Source organism: Canis aureus, chromosome 38, assembly GCF_053574225.1.
Source record: "Canis aureus isolate CA01 chromosome 38, VMU_Caureus_v.1.0, whole genome shotgun sequence".
In the NCBI taxonomy this organism is placed as follows: domain Eukaryota; kingdom Metazoa; phylum Chordata; class Mammalia; order Carnivora; family Canidae; genus Canis; species Canis aureus.
The window spans coordinates 20,613,777-20,640,372 of record NC_135648.1 but is presented as its reverse complement, the minus strand read 5'-3'; the positions used below and the strand labels follow the sequence as shown (position 1 = coordinate 20,640,372).

At 33.5% G+C, this 26,596-nt stretch overlaps 1 protein-coding gene across 9 annotated transcripts in view; it reads left to right on the top strand.

Annotated features, from left to right (window-relative positions):
• Positions 1-26,596, top strand: part of KCNT2 (potassium sodium-activated channel subfamily T member 2) — a 374,999-nt gene that overhangs the window by 332,131 nt on the left and 16,272 nt on the right. For 8 of the 9 annotated variants that reach the window (XM_077887110.1, XM_077887105.1, XM_077887102.1 and 5 more), the window contains one exon: positions 13,458-13,758. In XM_077887110.1, coding sequence (XP_077743236.1) covers positions 13,458-13,758 — 301 coding nt within the window. The remainder of the gene's footprint in view (positions 1-13,457; positions 13,759-26,596) is intronic. The other variant, XM_077887107.1, reaches the window with a different exon arrangement.

Genomic DNA, 26,596 nt, shown 5'->3' with positions numbered 1-26,596 from the left:
ATTTAACTACATAGTCATGGCTTTCTGTCCACTTAACGTCTTAAACTGCCTTGAGATCATTCTTTCACTTTGCACTGCCATAGGAAGTAAATTAAGCCGTTAGTCACAGCTCCTTGTTAAATGGCTTCTAGAGTCTATAAAATAATCAGAACCAAATGGAAAATTGCAAAGTTGATCTGGGTCACCTAGGTCTTCATAAGGGAGTGGTGGTCTGTAAGCAACAGTATACTTGGGTCAATAATACTGTTTTGTGTTGATTCTTTACATAAGAATGTGAATATTTGTATCTTCCAAGTCTTATATCATTCTGTCTTTTAATTAAGACATTACATATATCATAGAAATTTTCTTTCCACGGGCTATTTATCTATAACTGCATATGCTTTAGGGCAGTGGTTCTCAAATGATAGAAAAAGAGGTGTGTGTATTTGTGTGTGTGTGTGTGTGTGCGCGCTTAAAATGTTTGGGGCATGTTGGAATTGGTGCTATATGCTTATTATGTTGGAATAAGCTATATGCTTATTATAATCATTGTAATGGTTTTTCATAAATTCATATGCTTAGGTCCTTTTTTTTCTGGACCATAAAATACTAGAGGAGATAGAATGATACCCTCTCTGACCTACCCTACCTACAGTGTGTAGGAACTACCTCACACACATATACCCATGATTGAAACCACTCCTTTAGGCTCTATATTCCTGTAATTCTGGAAAATGATGAGAGAAAATTGAACTGTGAAGAGGACAAAGCTGACAATGAAAGTATGATTCTAAGTATGCTATTCTCTGTACACACATATATAAGTATGTATAATACATAAAAACCTAAACATAGAAACCTCAAAAGGATGTTTTATGTAGAAAGCAAATATGTTCTCATATTTGAGAACAGTTATTTCTAGACATAAAATGAATGAATTAAGGAAAACAACTCTTTAGTATTCTTAGAAACCAAAAATTAATGATGATGAAATCAGTCTAAATTTAGACCAGACTTTGATTCTGATCTATTGGGCACACAATAATGTATGGAACACAATAGTTAAAATTAAATAACTATTGGAAGAGTGAAGAAGTGTCTTGAGACCTACAAAAAAGTTATACAAAATGTACAATAATAAGAATTCTGATGCCAATAATATTATCATTCCACTTTCAAAAAAGACTTAAGCATTATATTGAGGAGAAGAACAAATGCTATACTTTAAGAAAAGATAAAAACATTTCACTACTACACAATGAAAGAAGGTGGATATCGGGATCCCTGGGTGGCGCAGCAGTTTGGCGCCTGCCTTTGGCCCAGGGTGCGATCCTGGTAGACCCGGGATCAAATCCCACGTCGGGCTCCCGGTGCATGGAGGCTGCTTCTCCCTCTGCCTGTGTCTCTGTGCCTCTCTCTCTCTGTGACTATCATAAATAAATAAAAAAATTAAAAAAAAAAAAGTAGAAGGTGGATATCATCTGACTTCATAAGAAAATGAAAAAATGGAGTTAGTGGCATTGGTCAGTAGCATGTCATAGAAACATGACATAATTAAAGCATTTTCATTAAATACTTGAAATATATTTCTGAATACTATAACTCAAAAGAGTTATGTATACTTTAGAGAAATATTAACCCTTAAATATTGCAAATTGCTGTTTAGAAAATTTAGTTCTCAGGATTACCAGTAATCTCTAGAACATGTGTGTATGAATGTGAATGGAAGATGCATAACCTTTATTAAAAAAAAAAATCCCCCATCATAAGGCTGCCTGGGTAGCTCAGTTAGTTAAGCATCTAACTCTTGATTTAGGCTCAGATGATCTCAGGGTCATGAGACTGAGTCCTGTGTCAGGCTCTGCACTCAATGGGGAGTCTGCTTTAGATTCTCTCTGTCCCTCTCCCTCTGTGCCTCCCCCACCATTCTCTCTCTCCTTCTACCCACTAAAATAAATAAGTCTTAAAACAATCTCCCATCATAAGTAGTGCTAAGGTCTTAAATAAGCCCATGACCTTTATTCTCCTCTTCATCCTCGGTGTCTCTATAATAATAGATATTATTTATGATATGCATATTAGAGGGCAAAAAGCTGTAGTAAGAACTATTTGATAATATTAATCACCCATTCCATTACATAAAAAAATACTTCTTTCTTGGCCTCTGTGATAGTCAATTTTTCTATACATTCTCATGTTCTTAATTTCTTATTTCTTTCCTATTTTCTCAATTGAGGATTTTGAGATATAAAAGTTAAAATTAGAGAGTTATCTCTAAACCCCATCTGTCTTTTCATTATTGTATCCCATGTGCATTGGACAGTGTTTCACACAAGTACTCAGTGTGTTTACTGAACTCGGTCATAAGAATCCTTCTCAACATAGAGCAATCTTTTCAAATCTGTTCAAACTTGTATAATTGTATATGTACCCCTCCTGTCACTAATTTTGTGCTTAGTTATTATTTTACTCTTAATTCTTATGTAAATGTTTAAGGACATTTGTCTTGCAATTGCTGCTCTCATAATATATAGCATATGACCAAGGTGGACAGTTTCTTGCATTGAAAGCCTGTGGTTTGGTCATTGTGAGTTAGTTCAGTTTCCAGGAGTTTCCAGGAGTACTAGAGGAAGAACTATGGTAAAGGAACTATAGTAAACTACAGTAGAGGGCAGGGGAGGGGGAAGGGGAAACTAGTGGGATTGCCTATTATATTGCTATTTGGAGGGGATCTAGAACCTTTTGTTGTAACTCATTCTGTGTGGGCCAGTTTTTGAGTAGCAGCATGAGTGTGCTTTAAAAAATTATAAATGAGGAATATGTTGCCTCCAGAACCCAAAAGACTAAAAGATGTTAGATTTGTCTTAATATTATTGGAACTGATAGATCAATAACTATTTCTTGACAATATCAGAGATGGAGAATCCCTTGACTGACCAAATCATGCCCAGAAATTTTACTAAATTGAAGGAAACTTGCATTTTGTGTAAGACAAAATCCCTTTTTGTATTCTCCTTTGTGAGTTTTTATATGTCCTGGATGAGTGTGTCAAATAAATCCCTTTGCAAGAGGCATCATCAATGTAATGTTATACATGTGTTCCTGAAGAAAGTTGGATGCAGTAAAAATCTTGTCTGCAAGGACTGAGGGCTTTTGCAGGGCTGTTGTGGTATCCTATGGGTAGCCAGGTAAAGAAGTACTTGTGTTCCTTCAAAGGTTAAATTGGCTGAGAGGCTGTCAAATAGGCATGAAACAGAACATGTTAGTCAAGTCTATGACTGCAAAGTATTTATCAATTGCTGATTAGAGTCAGTAATTTTGGTAATATTGGGTATTGCACCTTAATTCATGGTAACATGGCATTAAGATTGAGATACTCTACTGTAGGGCTCCATTCATTCTTTCCAGGTTTAAGAACAGGTCAGATGAGCTGTGAAATGGAGAAGCATTGGTGATTATAATCTCTTCTCTGAATAGTTCTTATAATTGGTTTCAATCTTGAAAGCCCTGTTCAATTCTTGAAGACCTTATTAAATATTTATATTAGACATACAGAAGGTTCACATGGCCCCATTTTATCAAACCAGTTGTAAGTGCCAAAAATTTTATTTCATTTAATTTTAATTTATTACTTATTGGATTGGATTGTGCAGTGTCTAGTAGAGGATATTGTAGGACAATGAGTGTTATGACTATGGGGGATTTAGGCAAGGGTGATAGTTCTGATGGTTAAGATGAAGTATACCTATTTGTTTTTGTTTTATATTTGATGCCCCCCAAGAGTATAGAGATTACCTTAATTTTAGTGCAGGCTCCATATTTACGGTACTTTAAACTTATTGGCATCTCCAGTCATAACTATAATGTGAATCCCAACCAAAATTTTTTAAAAAGATTTTATTTACATATTCATGAGAGACAGAGACACAGAGACACAGGCACAGGCTCCTTGTGGGGAGTCCCATGCAGAATTCAATCCCAGGACCCTGGGATCAGACCCTGAGCCAAAGGCAGATGCTCAACCACCACCCAGGTGTCCCAATCCCAACCAAATTTTTAAAGAGGCCCTGAAGGTTTGCCCTTTGGTACAGTTCAGGAGATATTAAAATTTGGAACCTGTGTTGCAGAAGTGCAAAGCCAGTCAGCTTCCTTTTATCTTTTTGTCTTAAAATTTTTTTTAGTAAACTAAGGATTTTCAATTCCACAAATTGTGCACTTTTTGTTTCAGTTGTTCCTACCATATATCCAGTTTTTTGTTTGTTTTTCCCTCCCTTTTATATCCCCAGTTATTACTGTCTTTGGTTGCTAGACATTTGGGGGGATATTTTCTACCCTGTTCATGTTTGTAAGTCTGCTTTTCTACAGAGTTTCATGTCAGTTTCATTAGAGTTATGGATGTCCCTGATAGCATTGGTTGCTTTATTGGATTTAATTAATTAATTAATTAATGACCTAAGGTTTCACTCAGTTTTGAAGTAATCCCTTAGCTATGCCTCATAGGCCCATGGGTACTTTTCCTTATAACGGGGGATCAGGATCTTTGTGGTCACAGAGGCATAGCAGCAGAAGAAGCATTTTGTAGTGTCTTAGTGAGCTGTTTTCAGGAGTGTGGGCCTCAGCATGGCAACTGCTCTTGCTCCACAGAAGCAAACATGTAATAGGCCTGTGTAATGCACAGAATATCAGTTCTTCCCTGAATGCTCTGTGAAATGAGATTGATGCCTGTTTTAGGCATACAACCAATGGTCATAGGATAAGACTCATTTCCTGAATTTACTGTCCGTCATGCTTACTGATACCTATACACAAAACTCAGTATGAAGCACAGAGATAGGTCAGAGACATATAACATGGGGCCACTTTAACAAAGGCCGCAAACTCATACTAATGGTCTGGGCTATTAGTAGTTCTTTCCGGATTGAGTTCTTACAGTTATCCATTGACTTAAATCACAGAGTATGATAATACTAGGAGAGCCCTAAAGGAGCTCTTTCTTTCTCAAAGAAGAGTAACCATTTGCGGAGGATGGTAGGGCTTTGCTCCAAAATTCTAAGAGCCTGAGCTACAATTCATTTATTAGGGACTGCCAAAGGCTCCAGACAGCATCACTATCTGCCAGTGACATTTCATGCACCATTGGTTTTACTAGATCACATAGCCCACGTGGCAGAGCAGCTTGCATAGCAGCCTGAAGGTCTTACGGAAACTTCTTTTGTCTGGTCCCTGCTAAAAATTGGCAGGTTTTTGGGTCACTCAGTAAATGAGCCAGAGTAACACACCCAAATGAGGAATATGTTGTTGCCTCTAAAATCTAAAGAAGCCTACTAGGTGTTGTGCTTCTTTTTTGGTTGTAGGAGAGATTAGATGCAACAACTTATTCTTTACCTTAGAAGGGATATCTTGCCACGCCTCATACCACTGGACTCCCCGAAATTTCATTGAGGTAAGAGTCCCCTATATTTTTGCTGGATCTGTTTTCCATCCTCTGATATGCAAATAACTTATCAGTAAGTTTTGGATAGTTCTGTCTTGCTTACTAAATCTAGTCATCATTGTAATGAGCTGGCATGATATCTTGTGGAAGGGAAAGTTTGTTAAGGTCCCTGAAAACTAAATTATGGCATAGAATTGGAGAATTGATGTACCAATGAGGTAGGACAGTGATGATACATTGCTGGCCTTGGCAGCTGAGTACAAAATGATTCTGGTGTTCCTTATTGATGGGGATGGATGAAAAGACATTTACCAGATCAATAGCTGTATACTAGGTACCAGGGGATGTGTTAATTTGTTCAAACAATGAAACCACATCTGGTACAGCAGCTGCAGTTGCAGTTATCACCTGGTTAAATTTATGATAATCCACTGTCATGCTCCAAGCTCCATCTGTCTTCTGCACTGGCCAAATAGGTGAATTGAGTGGGGATATGGTGGAAATCACTACACCTGCCTATTTCCAGTCCTTGATGATGGCACTAATTTATGCAAGGAGTTCAGTATTGCTTTTAGTTTAATATTTTCTTAGGTGGAAGCAGTTCTAGTGGCTTCTACTTCTTCTTTCCCATCATAACAGGTCAATATAGTCAAGGAGCCAGTGTAGGGCTGGAACTGAAGAAGGTTTTGGGACCTACTGTGTTCACTGTGAGACAGACCTTAGCTATTGATCACATAACCTCCATAAGCTCCTACACTAACTGGTGGGCCAAAGTGATGTTTTGAGTGTTCCTGAAATTAGTATCATTTCAGAGCCAGTCTTTAGTAGTCTCTAAAAGGTCTGATTATTTCTGTTTGTTCAGTGTACAGTTACTCTGGTGGAAGATCATATGACCCTTGGGGAAGGTTGGGGAAAAGATTAATGGTATAAATTTTTGACAGTATATTGGGTCCTTGTGTAAAAGGAACAAGCCTCTCCTTCATTGAGAGGTTCTAGTTTTGTAAACTGCCTCAAATCTGGGGTTTATTTGAAAGGCTGTTACTCTTTATTTTTATGATTCAGGTTACACTTTTGTTCACTTGACCCAGACATTTTATACTTATGCAGATCAGGTAAGAATTAAGAATTTAGTAGTTTTCCTATCTATTTTACCTGCAGGAACACCACTATCAATCAGCCAGTGCCATGGGTCTGTGCAAGGCCGACTATTCGGATTGCTGCTTTGACTCTGCTGTCCATTATAGTAACCATGCTTACCTTACCTTGTGCAATTGATTGCCACTACTTGGCCTCTGCCTCCTTGGGATCAAACTATTCCCATTTCATTTAGGTTTCCCGATTGAGTGACTGTAGTTACTACTCTAAGGTCTGGCCTACAGAGAAGACCGATTGGGGATCCTTTCAAGGATACTGGGGCTTTGCTCCCAAATTTCATTCTCATAGTTGTGGTGAAAGGAATGCCTTCTAGACCCTCTCATTGTGGGCGAACAGGTCTTAAATGAAAAATCTACTCTTATTTTCCCATCTCAAGGCTTTAATCCCTTGCTTTATATTAAATCAAGTTAGGTCCTACATGTCCAGCTTGCTGACTGTGGGCCACCGTTTGGTGTATGTTACAGCCACCAGAGGAACTGTTAGAACCTTTCTTGATGCAGAATCTCTGCTTAGTGAGTCCATATCAATAAATTCTGCCTGACTCACCTTTGTGCTTCTTCCACCATTATCCTGCACCCTTAATATCCATCCCATCCCCACACCTGTTCCCCAGATTTGGGTCTGTATAAACTAGAGAAATCAACTGGCTCTTTTATAGTATGACTTCTTGAACATGTGATGAAAAATAAAATAAGTAACATAAATGCCATCTATCTATCCTCTACATACTTACGAATCACTCTACTAGGACTCCTAACATAAGAATACAGCCAGTTAAAATAAGGACAACATTTCCTTCTCAACTTCTTCTAATTAACACAGATGAATTATTTAAATTATTTAAATTAATTATTCAAACTCTAAGGGAAGACAGCCACCATGTAGTTAACAGTAGTATTTAAGATCCTAAAGAAGGACAAAAAGGGTACGATTTTTTGGGCCTAAAGCACTAAGAAAGGCAGTAGGCAGTTGAAACCTCTGTACGTTAGTTATTTTTGAATAATAGTTTTGAAGGCTAGGGAAAAAATGACCACTAATGTGAGAAATAATGCCAAGGCAATAAGTTAGCTAGGTTTCAGATTCCACAGAGACCAAAGAAAACAAAGATTCAATTAAATACACATACACGCACATACATACATGCACACACATCCACACAAAAAAAAACAGATTGCCAAGGATATGTGAATATGAAACTTAATGTGTAAATTTAGAACAAACAATAAAAAAGAGCAACTGACTTGGTTTAATTTTCTTTTAGGGGTAATAACAAAAAGATGAGTGATGTTTTTGTGGTGAAGGAGGAGGGAAAGAGAAAGGAGGAAAAAAAAGAGTGGGAGATGTATTCTGTTTAACAGTAGTAGAAAACTAGCATAAATTTTTTGGATTATTTTGCATTATCTCCACGTAGAGAACCTGCAATTTTTTTCGCTTGGACATAAGATTAAATTTTGACTTTCAAAGTTATTGGATTGGAATGGTGAGTTAGTGAAGATTCTACCAACTTTGAATAAACCTTATATTCATGGAATAATAGATGACATAGAAAGCTACCTATGAGAATATGTAGATGAAATATCTGATTTTTAGATATGGAAAATAAAGTCAAGATATTGAAATAATTTTTGTTATTCCATCAAGTGATTACTTTAAAAAAAGCTATTATTTAAACCTAAATTCTCGACTAATTATTTGGCTTTAGAATTTATGTTAAAGTATTATTATAGATTCTCTTAAGTTTTGTTTATTTTTGTCATGAAAACTGAAAATTGTTACTTTTTTTCAAGAAGCTCAGTTGGTTTGTTCAAAGTCATGAAGTACTGGCCTGATGGAATTGAAAATACAACCTAGTATTTGATTCCAAATTCAGCAGTTTTTAGACTATAGTATTGTTATCCTCTAATTATCTATAAGATTCTGAAAATATGTTGAAAATACACCTAAATATGGGACACCTTGGTGGCTCTATCGATTGAGTGTCTGACTCTTGATTTCTGCTCGGGTCATAATCTTGGGTCCTGGAATCCAGCCTTTCTTGCAGCTCTGCACTAGGCGGGGCCTGTGTTTGGGATTCTCTTCTTCCCTCTCCCTCTGGCTTTCTCCTGCTCTTGCACTCTCTCTCTAAAAATAAATAAAAAGGCAATCCATCTAAATACAATGTAATTTGTTATTTTTTATCTCTACTTAGATAACAGACTAAGTGAACTTATAAACTGAGCCTTTATAGAAAGTATGGAAACATCTTGGTGTGAATTTTTTTTTTTTTTAATACAAAGAAATTTCCAGGGGACCCAAAGTCACTAGCCAAGGTGCTTATGGATTTAAATTTCCATGATGTCTCAAGTATTTTTATAATTTAACCTTCCCTTAATGGAAAAATAGATAAGAATTCTTTCATAAAATGTTAAATTAGGGCTGAAAAGAGATAGAGAGAAGGCAAACCGCAAGACACTCTTACCTATAGAGAACAGAGTTACTGGAAGGGAGGTAGGTGGGGGATGGGCTAAATGGGTGATGGGCATTAAGGAAGACACTGGTTGTGATGAGCACTGGGTGTTGTATGTAAGTGACGAATCACTAAATTCTGCATCTGAAACCAATTTTGCCATATATATTAATTAACTAGAATTTAAATAAAAAATTGAAAAAAAATATTAAACTAGCATATCTTCAGTAATTTCATTTTCCTCTGTTTTCTTTAGCAACAATTCAGAATGTCTTCAGTCATAAATCAGATAACACAGTTTAAGCCTATTTTAAAGCCTATAAAACTATTCTTAAGGGAGCCATGAATCTGGATTACAAACACTGACTTTCAAACTACTTGGTGAATTGATTTATTTTAAAATATCACTTTGTTCCACAGATTGCTCAATAACCTTATGACATGAATTACTTCAATAAAAAGATTGAGAGGAAGTTGAATTGAGTCATTTTGGTGTGTGTGTGTGTGTGTGTGTGTGTGTGTGTGTAGAATGTAGAGAAGAATGTTTGATATTTATTGTGATCCTAACACTTTCTGCCTTTCTTGAAAACAATGGAAATAATTAAGCTCTTTTAGGTATAAGAAACATTTTCTCATTTATAAAGCTGCCAATTTTTATTCTTGTGAAGAAATATGTTTAGCCTTTTTAAAAACCATACTAAATTTGATAAATATTTGGAGAATAATATAACTTTAAAAAATAATAAATAAATTTATATGAAAATTATTGATTAGACATGTGCATTTTTCATTTCCTTATTGAACTGTATGAATATGCTCCCGGAAGCATTTCATATTAAATATGTCTTAGTCCAGTCAAGTTGCTATAACAAATTACCATAGGCTGGGTAGCTTATAAACAACAGAAATTGAATGCTCACTGTTCTGGAGGCTGAAAGTAGGAGATCAGGGTGGCAACATGGTCAGGTGAGGGCTCTCTTCTGATCTCAGACTTCTCATTGTATAATCAGAGGACAGAAGAGGCTAGGGATCTCTCTGGGGTCTTTAGCCTAAGGGTACTAATCGCTCCATGAGGACTCCCCACTTAGGCCTAATCATCTTCTAATGACTCTACCTACTAATACCATCATTTTTGGGGATTAGGATTTTAAAAAACGAATTTTGAGGGGACACATCATTCAGATCAGACCATAGCAATATGAAAATATCCTTTTTCATTCTCATAAGCATTAGTATTAAATCTTTATCTTTCATGTTAACAATTTTATGAATCTTCTGATAATTAAAGTACAAAACCATCAAATCAGAGTCCTCTCATTATTCATACAAAGAGTGAAGAATAATTTATAGAAGCAAGGCAGAGCAATAAATCTCCATGTTCACTTAAATATTGTTCTCTTCTTCGGATTCATAAAACTTTAACCACGGAATCTTTACCCCCAGGGATTTGTTTATAGCACTTTGATTTCTTATGAAATATGGTCACTGATGGAGAAAACTGTATCACAAATATAAATCATTCCCTGTCTTTTTGATACCCATTTCTCACTTTTATATAACCTCTCATAATTATTTCTTCTTCCATTCTCCCTTTTGCTGTCTTTTCATACCAGATGATGAGCCATAATATTAACTAATATTTAGTGAGCATTTGCTGAGGCAGGCACTATATTATGCACTTTTGAAAAGTATTATATCTTAGATCTCAAAAAACACTATGGACAAAGTAAAAATATAATTCACATTTTTCAGATAGGGAAATATGGGAACAATCTTAGTTCATAGAACTGGGAATACAGAGCTGATAAGTGGGGAAACATGTATTTAAACCTAGGTCTATCTGATGCCATTGCACTTGCTTTAAGCATTCTATTCCTCTGATTGTAATTCAGGAAAAGGTCCTATGATCAAGGGACTTCTGTGTCTCCCAGCACAGGACTTCCACTAGGTCATGGTGTGTCATGTTCAAAAAACGGTAGAGTTAAATCAGACGATGAAATGACAGCAAGAAAATATATTTATAAATGGACGTCTTAAAAAAGGACACAGGCATACATACACATATTCAGTATCCAGGAATAGAATAACTAATGTTTATTTCCAGTGAAATCAATATTGTCGATAATCATTCTAACTCGGATATATTAACATTATTATATGTGGAAATTTATAATTGGCACATGTTTTCTTTATACATTAATGTGATATAGAAATTTGTACAACATTTCTATGAGGTAGAAGATGGGTAGTATTATTCTCATTTTACATAGGTTTATTGTAGGTACAAAGCTAGGAAATATCCAAAATATAGTTCCAGTTTGTGATATATATAAAATTCAGTGTCCTTTTCATTATGTCATATTGGAAGGATGGGAGAAAGACCTGCAAATTCTGAGCACATAAAGAACAATCTATGTGTTGTCAGTTTAGATTTCTTAAAATTCATCCTCAAATCATCCTAATTCCTTTTTTTTCTGCACTTAAAGTGAAACATACAAAGAAATGATACTTATTTTACTGAGTAATTGACAAAGGAACCTCATGATTCCTATGGATTTTATGTATAAATCATGTTATTCTTTTCTTAGGGAAATTCAAAACGATGAATAGGGTATTCCGTAGTGTTTAGCTAATACATACATAGGCTTCAGTTCATGTTTTTGATATTCACTTGATACAATATATAACTAAGAAGAAACATTTGCAAAGACAGTGTTTCATCCTCTACTTGAATTATGGGTCTGGCAAGTCTACTATTTTTACATGTTTGTAGAAAATCAGACTATTACTCACAGGAACTTATGACTAGAAAGATCACTTCAAATAAATGTAAGATTGTGACTAACAGAACTCTGTAAGACAAATGTTTAGATATGAATGTTTTCATTTTTGCTACAAAGTACGTATAAAGTGAAACTACTGAACAAAGATTGATATACTTTACTGATGGTAGATATTACTCAAGGGTTTATGTATTTTACTTCCACAGAAGAGTTTTCAGTATATCATCAAGTAGATGAGACTAGAGGAGGTTAAGATTATAAAAGTATTCATTATTGCAAAACCATGTAACCATCCACATTTTAATACTTCCAACTTAAATTCTATATCTCAAATAAGTTTTCTAAAAATACTTTAATGAAATGTTCTCATTGCGGAGATTTGAAGATTAAGACAAACTATTTTTAATATCATTCACTGTTTTGAGACAGAAATATGGATGAATATTTAAATTTTTCATTGAATTAAAGTGTGAGATAGTTTCATAGCTTGCCACTAGGAATTGTATGTAAGTCATTGACTGAGATTCCATAATTTATATTCACTTTTAAAGGATTTTATTGGATCTATGTCTTGACCTTACTTATATTGGTAATTTAAACTCTATTTCTTTGAAAGCCAGCAAAACATGCAGATTAGAGGTGAAGTTCAAACTTCCATCCATAGAAAGGAAACACAGTTGCCAGATTCATGAATATTGGTCTTATTTTCTGTACAATTCAGGAAACTGTTCATTTGCATGTGCATGCTTTTAGAAAGTAAGACTTTCTGCTTTGATCTGTGTTGCATTTCATTTAACTTTCTGGTACGAAAAGCAACAGTTTGAAACAGGAAGCTTTTATTAAGGGCCAACAATCAAAGGAAAGCTTCTTACTTTAAAATCAGATTTAGTAGTAAACAAGTAAATTAAAACAGACTTTCTAAGTTTGTACATTGTTTTTTTCTTCCCCTCTAGAATAATCTGATTTGTTTTATTTGTCGTTCTAGAATACATTTGTGAAATATTAATTAATATTTACAACATTTTTCACTTAGAATACTGAGAACAGTTCCTGAAATACTTTTTAATATTTTAATAAAACAGGGTTATGTGGTGAATAATTAATGTATAAATTAAATAAAAGTGCTTTTTGTTTTCTTCTGGGTCATATGAGTGAATTTTTAAAAATTCACATTTTACAAAGTTCATTCCAGTGCCATCTTTAGAAAGAGCAATAACTTAAAAATCTTTTAAAAGATTATTAATTCCAAAAGTAAAAAAAATTTAATGATCTTTATTTAGATGATATACAAAATACCTGTAGATTTAGAAAAGTCCATTACATTGACTACCTTTGAAAATTTAAATTATTTTTTTTGTTTATGGTTCCAAACAACTCTGGTAATATTCTTTTGATAACTGATGCATGAAAAATTAAATCCTTTCATAAATACTTATATTGGAAATGCAAAGCTATTTTATTTGCTTCATATATAAGTTCAAACAATGTATTTTCAAATATTTTTAGTAACAATCAAGTGAAATCAACAAATGATTTTGCTCTGTGAAAATTCATGAGATATATAATTATAATAAGATACTAGCAAAAATTATTAACATATCTCCAAGTTTCAATTTTTCCTAAAATATCTAATTATCAATATCCATTTCCTTTAAAGTCTCAGATATCTATCAGTGTGGAAGAATGGGAAGACACCAAGGACTCCAAAGAACAAAGTCATCACCGAAGCAACCACCGCAATTCAACATCCAGTGACCAGTCAGACCATCCCTTACTACGGAGAAAGAGCATGCAGTGGGCCCGAAGACTGAGCAGAAAAGGTCCAAAACACTCTGGTAAAACAGCTGAGAAAATAACCCAGCAGCGACTGAACCTCTACAGGAGGTCAGAAAGACAAGAGCTTGCTGAACTTGTGAAAAATAGAATGAAACACTTGGGTCTTTCTACAGTGGGATATGGTATGCTCTTTAAAAGTATTGTATGCTATGGACTTGTGATTCTTGCCATAGTCGTTGCGTAGTTGGTTCAAATTTAGTAAGTTAAGAATCACATTTTTGTTTCACAGGCCAGTTTGAAGGAACTACTGACACATATCTAATACAGAAAATTATAATGATGACATTAAATGTTAAAAGTGTTAAGTATTTGCTTAGTTCTCTAGGCATTCTGTTGAACCTATTATATGAATTATCTTAATTTTAAAAAATTATCTTAATTTTAATTTTCTCCAAAACTCTTCCATTTTAGAGATAAGGAAACTTAGTCAATAACTTCCAAATTATCTTGTTAATAGCGTGGCTGAAATTTATATCCTGTTCTGTCATGCTCTTACACACACATACACACATTCTCTCATACATGCAAACCACATCTTTGTTGTTCTAGGATCTAGGATAAAATGAATTTGAGGCATTGGCAAGTGACTAAATGTACCAGCCACAGATGAACTGAAATGTTTCCATAAAATTTGTTTAGCTTCTTGTGGTCCAGGAACAGAAGTCTCCAAAGGCTTTAATTTGAAGCTCAAACAGTACTTGATTTCATATAGTGTAGATCTGTTAATAATTAAGTTCCTATGTTGATCTGTGAATACAATATAGACCAAAAAGCACAGCCCACATAAATAATGCAAAGATAATTTTAAAATATATTGTTTACTACTTTACAAATTTTATTAAAAAGAAATTTAGTCAACTTAATACCAAATGATAAATAAAATGGTTTTGTTTTATATAGAAATTGGGTAAACCAGAAGCAAAGATTATAGAAGTATCATGCAGGTTAAGGATAAAATGGAATGCATTCTATATTTACCCCATCTCATCTTTATTATTAAAGTCTCAACTTGAAACAATGTAATAAGGAGAAATTTTAATTATTGAATTAGAGTTTAAAAGAAGTTAACCTGTGTATCTCTAAACAAGAAAAGGAAACGTATTTGCTGAGTACCTACTCTATGCCAGGAACTATGTGAGGTGCTTTATGTGTGTTTTTCATTACTCCTCATAACCCTGAGTGGATAGGTGTCCCATTTTACCCTAAGAATTTGAAGCTTAGAGTTTAAAGACCTTGCTCAAAGGCATACAGCTGAAATGTGTTGGAGTCAGGATTCCATATGTAATTGAAATAATTATTTTTTACTTACTTAAATGTAGTTCACACTCATCCTTTACTAATAATTTTAGTTTAATCACACAAGATCTTACATTAAAAAGTAAATTCAAAGAAAAACTCCTTTTAAAAATTATACCAATAGTTCTTTGCTAATTTGATGACACTAAGTATGATTGTATTTTTTATAGAACTTAGTCCTATATTTATGTGTACTTCTGTTAGTTATTATTCAGCTACTCTTTCTTTTTTTGGAAAGTTCTAGTAAATGATTGTTCATCCAAGTTCCAGCTGTGTTTCATGAACACTGTAATCCAAGGCTGGTCCTGTAAGCAGTGTGGCAGATAACAGTTTGACTCTAAGAGACACAAAAATGCATGAGCTGGCTGCATGGGAGAATCATCAGGGAACATATTATGTTTTTGCTAATGAAACTTCTATCAGGTACCTTGCATTTAGTTATTCTCTGTGTTGTGTTTTTTTTTTATATATATATAAATTTGTTAATTTAATTCTCATACTAACTCTTATAGAAGGGAAGAACGGATATTGTCCACCTTCTTTTTTTCTCTCTCTTTTCCTCTTTCTTCCTCTCTCTGTCCCATTCTAACCATCTATTCATTCATAGGTCCATCAATCCATTCTAAGGCCATGTACTAGCCACCTTTAATAACATAAAGATTATGAAAACAGGATTTGGAATTTAACACATCATTGGCTTCTGTACTTCTCCATGTGTTCCTAACTCACAATAATTTATCCATGCAACAGATATTACTGGGCCACACTGGGAATAGAATGACTTATTCACGTAGGACCTCTCCATTTATGGAACTTATATTCTAGTATCAACCAGCAGACTCACTGAATATTTATTCTCTCCAAGCCTCTTTTTTATCACTGTGCCATGAGAATAATAATGCCTGTCATAATTTCTTGTGAGGGACAAATAGGGTAATGAATAATAATGTACTAAGCCCAGAATTGGCATTCAGTTAATACCAAAAATCTCCCATATATCTATTGAAGTACTACTGTATGTTCATCTGTGCTTTATACATGAAAAAAGTAAGTTTTTTTTTTTTTTTTTTTACCACTTCAACAAAACATAATTTGCACCCTTGGGGGAAATTGCCTCCATTAAGGATACATGCTTTAAAACAATTGTTTTGCATGTTTGCCTTCCTTCCTTGAGAGAAAGGGAATGTCTTACTCATCTTTTCATCTTTGTATCCCCAACATATTACACATTTCCTGACACATAGGAACCCAGTAACTGCACATTGAATGCGTGAACAAATGGAGTGCTTACAGGTGAGAAAACAAGGTCTCAAATATAAATTATTTCCTAGCCTACTAGACACTCAAATCAGTACTTTAACTTAGGAATTTTGACTCTGTGTCTCTTTATGTTTCCACTCTACCACATATTCTTTGTAATCTTGTCAATATTTTATAGTGATTTGTAGTTGAAAAGTGTTTTTACATACTTAAAAAAATGCATGATGATTGATTTAACCACAGGTCATAATCTGCTTTTTTCTGAGTTAGGTCTGGCATGCTCCAGAACTATGAATAGCGTACTTTTGACCTCTTGCCTCTTGGATATGAGACATAAAAGAAAGGGAAAGGGAAGAGTCAAAAGATGATTTTTGAGAGCTCTTGTTTGAACAATTAAGTGCATGGTGAGTGACATTTACTGAGCTCAGAAAAAGAAGACAAACATTGGGGATCTTTGACAATAAATTTAACTCAGTCCCGAATAGGTGGTGTTGTAAAAGAAGCTGGATTTCTGCTATCTGGTTCTCAAGAAAAAAAATGAGATGTTATATAGACTGGAGACTGTATGTTGATAGAGCATAGAGATTTTAATTAAAATTGTAGGAATAGATGAAATAACCCCTGGTGAAGGACTATAAAAGAACTTTGGAAAACATTTCACAAATATTAAGGGAAGAAATGTTTCTTAAATACAAGAGACTGCAACGTCTAAAACTGAATTACCCCAAAGATGTGCCACATTATGATAGTATGCTATCAGTTGGTTACATGTTTTATCATGACATTGATCCTTTATACTTTCAGAAGGCCATGTGGGGCCTTGGGTGGTCAGAGGCACTCCTCAGGCTGGTTAGTTCCAGCCATAAGCAGTTTTGTCTGTTACCCCAATGTGAGTACAAATACCATTTCTTATGTGTTCTATGATGTGAAAAAAATGTTGGAAAGTATTGGACTGAGAAGTAGGGGCTAATGATTAATAATGCCAAAGAGTATTATTGAGTATAGTAATAGATCATTGATGGACCTTGGTAGATGTGGTACATGTGCAAACCAAATGTGAGTAGCTTGAGAAACGATGTGAGGTAAGGATTAGAATATAGTGGATTAAAATATATTAGAAACCCCAAGGTATTGGAAATTTAATCTATCTCATTGCTCCACCATTTGTTGCTCTATTGCCAAAATCACATCATGGTCCAAGATAGATGTGGGAACTCCAATTATTTTGTCCACATTTCATCAGGCAGGAAGGAAGGGCATACCAGAGAAGAAAAGTTCTCTTCAATTAAAACATACTTCCAAGTAATTGCCCACATCATTTCTACTATATCCCATTGGCAAAGCATATGTCTTATTTTTGGTGGCCCAAATTTAACATGAAAGAAGACAAGAAAAATAACTCTAGTGAGAGACAACTATCTGTCTGCCACAGTCGATATTTTTTAAGAAATTGCATTGTGAAGGAGAGGTACAAATATGAAGCTAACTGGATGGGAAAGTGGAGAGGGAAGACAGACTGTTTTGAAGATCAGAGAGATATGAGCATGTTTATTAAGATGGAGCCATTAATGAAGAAGTAGAAAATATGGGAAAAAATCATAGTTGGAACCCTTTGCTTAGATAATTAGAAATGAGGAAAAATACATGTTTTAAATGCAGTAAACTTGTAGGTATTTTGACAGGAAGTTGAGTGACATTTCATGTGATATTACATAATATGCGTGATATGGCCAATATTATTTTCTAAATCTAAAAACTCCATTTTGGAATGCATCTGGCCCCAAGGGTTTGGAAGATGGAATTTGAGGACCTCTATGTTTTGGTAAAATAGCTAAAGTGAAAATCTACAAATTCTGTTTGCTTTCCATTGAACTTTTTGGGGAAATTTCTTCAATATGATTTTTAAAACTTCCCCTCAAAGTTCATGGCATTGTATACAAACTGGCCATGTGTTTTTTGGGTAAGTCACTATCACCCTGAAATTTATGTTCTTTAACTGTCAAGTAAGGATAGTAAGGCCTTCCTAAAGGGATGTGATGTAGTAATAAAATGTATATAAATTTTTTTTTTTTACTCTATAAGCTACACTGCAAATATGAATATACTTTTCTTTATGTTCATTACTGGCATTATTCTTCAGTGATCTATTTAGAAGAGCTCTCACACTCACAAAAAATTACTCTTTCCAACTATTGACAGATTCTTAATGATTAGCTCATAGAATGGCACATACTAATAAGTATAAATTGACAAATAAGTCTTCCTAGTGTGACTGCTGCTACAAGTGCTAGCCAGTTTTGATATGGACCGTTTTAAGTTTCATACTGTTACTAAAAGATGAAATGCCAAGGGAGGAAAAACAAATTCTTTTAAGTGACAGATAACTACAAGTTAGACACTGGCTTTCATTACATTTATCAGAATATTTTAGTTGCTTTCTGAAGTAAATTTATAATTGCCTGAAATGATAAAACAAATACTGTTTTTTTAAAGATAATATGGAGACTTAATACTTTCATTCTCTTTCTTATTGGAAAAAAATGACCAAAATTAACAAAAGGATTGTTATTCCAACCCAAAGTTAAGGTAGTGGTAGTAGTAGTAGTAGCAGTAGTAATAGTAGTAGTAGTAGTAGTAGTAATAGTAGTAGTAATGATAATCAGTTATCATTTTGGTATAGTTTAAAAAAATTCCCAAAATCTTAGTCAATAAGTCAGATACCATTTCTAGTACAAAATTATTTACAAATTTTTCTAAAACAAATTACCCAAGAGAGGAAAGCACAGTAACTAGATATTTCTTCTAGAATATTTTGCAACATTTAGTACTCAGGAGGAATTAGTATCTGAGGTCACTATAACAACTTCATCAACAATTTAGTATTTCAAAAGAAATTGATGTTAAATTTTTATTGTTTTTGAAATGTATTATTTACCTTTTTTCAGTATAAATGAGTGTAATAATATTGATTTGTAAAATCAATATACTCCAGGTATAGATTCCCAGAATATGGATGATTTTATATTACTCTGTACTTCCAGAACTGATTCTCATGAGGAGGCAAGCAGAAACAGAATGATACATAGATGCACTTATTTTATGTTAATTTCATTCTGTATATAGAATATTAATAGAAAAAAACAAACTCAATGGTTTTCTCAATAGATAAAGTAATGAAGCTTTCAAAGGGGGTGATTGCTGAGCTGATAATGGTTTCTGGTAAATGGAAATATTTGGGCAATGAATTTTCCATATATCTCTAAATTAAAACTATATAGTTTTGTGTCATGGAGTTGTAACATGTCCTTCTCAGAACATTAGTTTTTCAATGATATCAATATTTTTACATAATTTAACACCACAGTCAATTGCACTTAAATATACATATATTTTATCATTATGACTGGAAATTCAAATGTGTTCTAGCATATGTGTATGAAAAATGTGATCCATTTGAATAAAACGAAATATTTTTTACATTTGAGACAAAAAGTTAATTGGTTGAATGAAATTTTTACTCAGTACTTTTTGAGAGAGCAAAGAATGGCTTCCTAATTGCATTAAAACAACAAAAAGAAACTTCCAATTATGATGACCATTTGTGTTCTCAATTTAAATAACTAGAAAAAATATAAAACTCTAAGTGTGTAGACTCTGGAAAAAGAAAGCACATAATTTTGTTACCTGAAGAGAGGGAATCCAATGAGTTAAGACTTACATGGGCTAGAAGTCAAGGGAATGGAGCCAAAATAAAATATATATATGAGATTTTCCACTAGAAAAATCAACAGAAACAGATCCAGAAAAATGGGAATATTAAAGTAGGTATTACAATATGGTGTATATATTCAAAATGATAGAGGTAAACAGAAACATGATAAAGACAGAAACTGAAAATATAAAAGAGACCATACTGAATTTTCTAGAGATCAGAATTTATGATCCAGTATGAAAATGAGAGGTGTCTGGATGACATTAACATCAGGATAACTATTGCAGAAGAAAATATCAATGAACATAAAGCCATAGCAATAGACTATCCAAAATGCAGTATAGAAAGAGAGAAAAAAAAAAACCTTGAAAAAATAAAAAGTGTTGTTTACTAATGGGACAGTATCAAGTAGTCATGTAATTGGTGTCCCAGAAGGAAAGAAGAGAATGAATATTTGAGGAAATAATAACCAAAATTTTTCCAAATTTGATGAGAATTCTGTTTAAGATCTTAGAAGCTCAATGAAGCTAAAGCAGTATAGTGAATGAAATAATTCCAAGACACAGTATACAAAATTGCTGAAAACCCATGATAAAAGACTTCAAAGGAGCTAGAAGGAAAAAGAAACTATTAGTAAAGAACAAATACACTTGACTCTTGAACAACACAGGTTTGAACTGTGTGGGTCCATGTATACATGGATTGTTTTCAATAAATATACATACAATACCCTAAAAGTGTTTTCTCTTCCTTACAATTTTCTTTAAAACATTTTTTCTCTAGCTTTATTGTGAGAGCACAGTATATAATACATACACAAATATATGTTAAGTGTCTATTTATTGGTAAGACTTTTAGTCAACAGTAGGCTAAGTAGTTAAGTTTAGGGGAGTCATATGTTAAAAGCAGATTTTCTCCTGTACAGGGGGCTGGCAACCCTAACTCTTGCATTGTTCAAGGGTCAGCTGTGCAAGTATGACAGCAGACTTCTTGACAGAAATTTTGCAAACCAAAACACAATAGAAGAACATCTTTGGAGTACTGAAAATAATAGTCTACCTAACACTTTATACACAATAAAAATATATTTCTAAAATAAAAGCCAATAAAGACTGTTTTAGACAAACCAAAGCTGAGAGGATTTGTCAGAAACACATCTGCACTATGAAAAAAAATATTAAAGGAAGTTCTTAAGACAGAAGGAAATTAATGCCAGGTGGCAGTTTAGTTCTAAAAAGAGATGGTAGGGGTGCCTGGCTGGCTCAGTCAGAAGAGCATGTGACTCTTGATCTTGGGGTCATGGGTTCTAGCCCCACAATAGGTGTGGAGATTACTAAAAATAAATAAATAAACTTAAAAATGATAAAAATAAATGGTAAATATTGTAAAAAATATATTTCTATTTTATATATTTTGCTTAAAAACAATTTATTCTTTATAATAAATATTTTAAGACTTCTAGAATATATGGAAGCAAAAAATGTATGGCAATAATAACTAAGTAGGAAGGGAGAAATGGAAATATAATGTAGTAAGCTTGTAACACTATACATGAAGTGAGATATTATTTAAGTGTAGCCACTGAGAAGTTAAAGCTGTATATTGTAAACCCTAGAGCAGGGGCAGCAAAGTATAACGCGCCAGTTTTTGTTTTTTAAAAAAAAAGCACCATCCTTTCTTGTTTATGTATTATCTGTGCATACTTTCAGTTTACTGTGTAAAAAGTTTAATAAATACTACAGAAATTATATGATCCAAAAGCCTGGAGTAATCACTACCTGGCTCTTTACAGGAAAACCTGTGACCAATGACCAAGAGAAACTATGAAATAACTAAATCAAAAACATGTAACTAATAACCAATAGTGCATATAAGTAGGAATGATTTTAAGAAGAAATTTTTAAAATCTCAACTAATCCAAACAAGGTAGAGAGGGGAGAAGAGAAGAACAAAAAGCCATATGGGATAAATAAAACACAACCAGCAAGAAGGTAGATTTAAACCCAACTATATTGTCATTTATATTAACTATATTAACTATAAATGGACTAAACATTTCAATTAAAAGGCAGAAGTCATCAGATTAGATTAAAAGGGGCAAGATTCAACTCTGTATTGTCTATAAATCCCACATAAAATTTAAAGAAACAAATAGGTTTGCCTAAGAAAGCATAAAAATTATATTTTGTGCACTCATCAATCCAAAGAAAACTGAGTGACTATATAAATATTAAAGTAGACCCATGGATGCATGGATAAACATTATGTGAAGAAGAAAAAAGCCACAAAGAAATACACTGTATACTTCTGGAAAAGCCATTGTTCCTAGAAATCAATGACTGCTAAGGTTTAAGAGTGAGAGGAACTATGGACTGCAAAAGGGTAGAAGAGAACTTTCTGGCGTTATGGAAATATTCTCTATCATAATTCTGGTATGGGTTGCAGTACCATATGCATTAGTCGAGACTCATAGTGCACTTGGAGTTAGTGATTTTTTTTGTTTGTTCTAGCAGCGAGTCTATGAGATAAACAGAACAGTGATGATTATCCTAGGATAACTTAAGCAATATACTTAAAGTCATATAGGCAGTTTACAGTTAATGTATAGATAAACATATAACTAGATGCCTGATTCCTATTGTGAAGATTGTATCTACATAGTATACTACCTCTCAAGAAAATTGCTTAAAAGGTCCAAGAAGGCAAGGACTTCCCCTACTTTTTCATTGCTGTGTCCCCAGATCTAGAATTGTTTGTGATTCTAATCATGTCCAGTTCATTTTATTAAATGACTAAGCTGAAGAACAAAATAATACGTGTGACAAATTATAATTATTAACCATAATAAAAATGCCTCCTATAAGTCACATGGAAATAGTAAAGGAGAGCTGTAAAGTTGGAAAATAGGTTATTTTTAATTATTCAGGTAGTATGTTCAATATATTTTTCTTTCTTCAACTTCAGATGTTATTTCATGTGAAGTATCTTTAAATTTAAAGCAGTATGCTCAGTTGTTAAAATGAAAAAGAGAAAATAAATAAATATGGTCTTTCCAAAATCTTTTAGACTTTCTGTAGTATATCCATTCTACTTTTTCAGATTATCAGCTAGAGTCATAGTTTTAAATTTAGAAGTACATTACCTGAAAGCATATGAACACATTTGAAAATGTAATTAATGTTTTATTTAAAAATAAGTGTACCTGTATAGTTCCTTACCTTGCAGATAATTTGTATCATTTTGGATCACATCACTTAATATAGAATATCTGTCATTATAAGTATTTTGAAAGAAACTAGCATTTATTGAACAGATTAGATTAGGTGAATCTATTGAACAGATTCACTGGGATACACAATAATTCTGAAGTCCCTGCTTGGTGGGCAAGGAGAGCTGTACACAGCGGAGGAGGCATTTTAACAAAACAAAACTGGACTTTACACCATTGAAAAAATATGTTCTTAGACATTATTCGCTTTTATTTTGATTATTTTTATTTTTGAATTCTCTATCACATTAAAAAAGTTGCAAAGGGGTTTTGGTCTTTTAACATTTATAAAAGGTAATAGATTTTAAAAGGTTAGGAAATATTGAATATTGTATTTTAAAAGGAAAATTGGGCCTAAAGTAACTAGTTTTTTTTTTTTTTTTTAAAGTAACTAGTTTTATGTACGAAGTTAGTACATAATGAGTAGCTTTTGGCAGAATTGAAACTGAACAATTTCTGAAGCTTGGCTTTATATCATGCTATTTGTTTAATATTTGTTTTATCTAATCTTGATTTCTTAATGGTTTATATGAAGGGAGGTTAAGAGAGTCCTGATTTTTATCTTATGCATCATAAAATAGTTCTAAATTTTTTTTTAAGGAATAGATCTGTTTATTGTACTGTGAAAATGGTCTTGGTACATGTGAGAAACATTATATACTTTGAGGACAGCATTCAGAACTGTTAAGACAAAAGACAAACTATAATTTTAAACTCAATCTTGATTTAAGGGAAAGGCTATAAATTATTGACTGGAATGCATTCAGCATGAATTCAGATTCTATAGAACATGAAGCATGAAAGAGTCAAAAGATGTTCAGTCCAATAAGCGCATACCTAAATTTTACTGTAAAGCAGCAAGGACTTTTTATTTATTCTTATATACTAGTTTTCTTCTGAGACAAGTTGATTTTATCTCCAAGACTTAAGGCCATTCCCTGACTCTGCACGAATTCTTATGTGTCCTCTGGTCCCTGTTGAATTGGCTTCTCAATGCTGAATTATCAGAAAGTAATGAAAATTACTTTAAATAAAGATCATTAAATAAATGATTCTTTTATCCTTATCTCTAACCACCTTTTTCCCCCCTAAAATAGACTGGTAAGTTCAGTAAAATTTACAGAATAGTTGTACTCATAGCATAGGCAGGTGCTAAATTGAAATACATGAGCAAATTAGATCAGAGCTATAAAACTACCCAGTTTTACAACTATCCAGCTGGATAAAATGTAATATGTTTAGAAGTTCAGAAGAGGGAAAAATGAAATCATCACTGGGTTATGCTGTTACTGATTATTGGGATTATTGCACTATGTAGAAGAAGTAAGCACTGTGTAACTGAGAGCATTTTCTCAATAAGGTATTTCTTGTAGTGACCAAAGAAAAATACACCATTGATCTAGTACAGCATCATTTCTTTGTCATTTTTTGCTTTTTTCCTTCAGCATCCATATATACTGTCGTATCTCCCTTCTAAAACCATATCAGTCTCTCCTTTCCTCTCTCCCTTGCTCCTCCCTTCTTCCCTTCCTGTCTCCCTGCACCTCCACTCTGTCAGGTTCTCTAGCTATCTTTTCCTCTCTCCTTCTGAATTTCTTCCATTTCCATTGGTCCCAAGCCACCATCATCTTTCACCTGGGCTTCTGTACTGTTCACCTACTCTTCCTGAACCCAGATTTGAGCCCCTAAAGTCCATTTCCTGCAGAACAGGCAGAGAAGGTAACATATTCAATAGGAAATTAGATCATACCACTTAGTCTCCCATCCTGGTAACTCTTGTATGGCTTTCCATTGTTTTTAGAGTAAAATTTGAGCTTCTAATCAAGGCCTATAACGCTTTACAGGCTCTGGGCCTAGCTTGACTTTTCAACATTGTCCCCAGTTAATCGCCTTCTTGCTCACTTTAGTCCATCCCCAAGGGCCTGCTTTGTGCAAATTTAACTCAACCATCTCCATCTTTCTCATTGCTGTTCTCTATAAACATTTTTCTTTCCTGTTTGGATGCTAACACTTTCATATCACAAGACCTATACAGTTGTTATTTACAAGTTATGGATTGATTTTGCTTGCTACAATAATAATAGGAAACCATTATGTAGCACTTGATATAAATCAGGCACTGATTCTAAGAACTATATATTTAATATGTTATATATTTATTATTCACTTATAATTTAATTTGAACAATAACCTTTGAGATAGCACTGTTGTTCCCCTCCATTTTACAAGTGAGGAAACTGAGCGCGAGATTAAAAGAAGTTATTTGCTTCAGGCCTCAATATGAGAATATTGAGAAAGCTGGATTTCAATGCAGGCACTCTGGTTTCAGAATCTCTCTTCTTAACTGAACCTCTTAATGATAACCTTTATATTATTTCAAATGTCTCTTTAATTACATAACACATAATAGATATGTTTTTGGAAATATTTAGTGAAGCCTACACAAATATATGTAAGATTTAAATTTCTTTCTAATCAAATTTATTTTCCTTCTTTAAAAGTACTCTTAAAAATTCTTCGACAGGAAGTATTTTGTAAGAACAGAAGGAGTATAAATCTTTTCTCTTTCTAATGTGATCTATTTATCTGAAACATTCTGAGCAGAATACTCACCCTATGAAGATTTTGATTGAATAATTCAATATGCTAATTAATACAGCAAAATAAATTTCTTGATAAATACTACTAGAAAATCTTAAATTTGACTCTAAACAATTTCTTTTAAAGTTTTCAATATTCTAGTACATTTATCTTAATTTTTCACAAGAATAGCTGTGTTTAAGATAATATTATCAGGGTAGCCTGGGTGGCTCAGCGGTTAAGCGTCTGCCTTCAGCCCAGGACGTGATCCTGGAGTCCGAGGATTGAGTCCTGCATCAGGCTCCCTGCATGGAGCCTGCTTCTCCCTCTGCCTGGGTCTCTGCCTCTCTCTTTCTCTCTCTCTCTCTCTCTCCTGAATAAATAAGTAAAATCTTAAAAAAAAAAAAAAAAGATAATTATATCAATGGTGAAATAATAATTACAGTAAAACAATAATATATAATGATTTTTATTTTGCCAGGGTCTGAGATTACTTGTCAGGAACATATTGAATATGCTCACAACAGATTTTTCTTAGCACATATTTTCCTGATAGGAAATAGAATATTAATTCTGGTTCATGAACCAAATTTTCCAAAGTAAACTTATTTTATTCATTAAATACATTGTAGTTTTGGTAAAGAGACTTATTTAATCCACTGTGACTTTGCCACCACTGATGACAGGTTTCCCTTCCAGAATTCAGAAATAACAAAAAAGTGAATATAAGGAATGGCCAATAGAGAAAATAATACCAGACTTGTAGCTGATAAAACTAGATCGTTGAATGTGGTTTTGGTATGTGGCCACAATAGGCTTTTAAACCTTGCTTCCTAATTCTTAA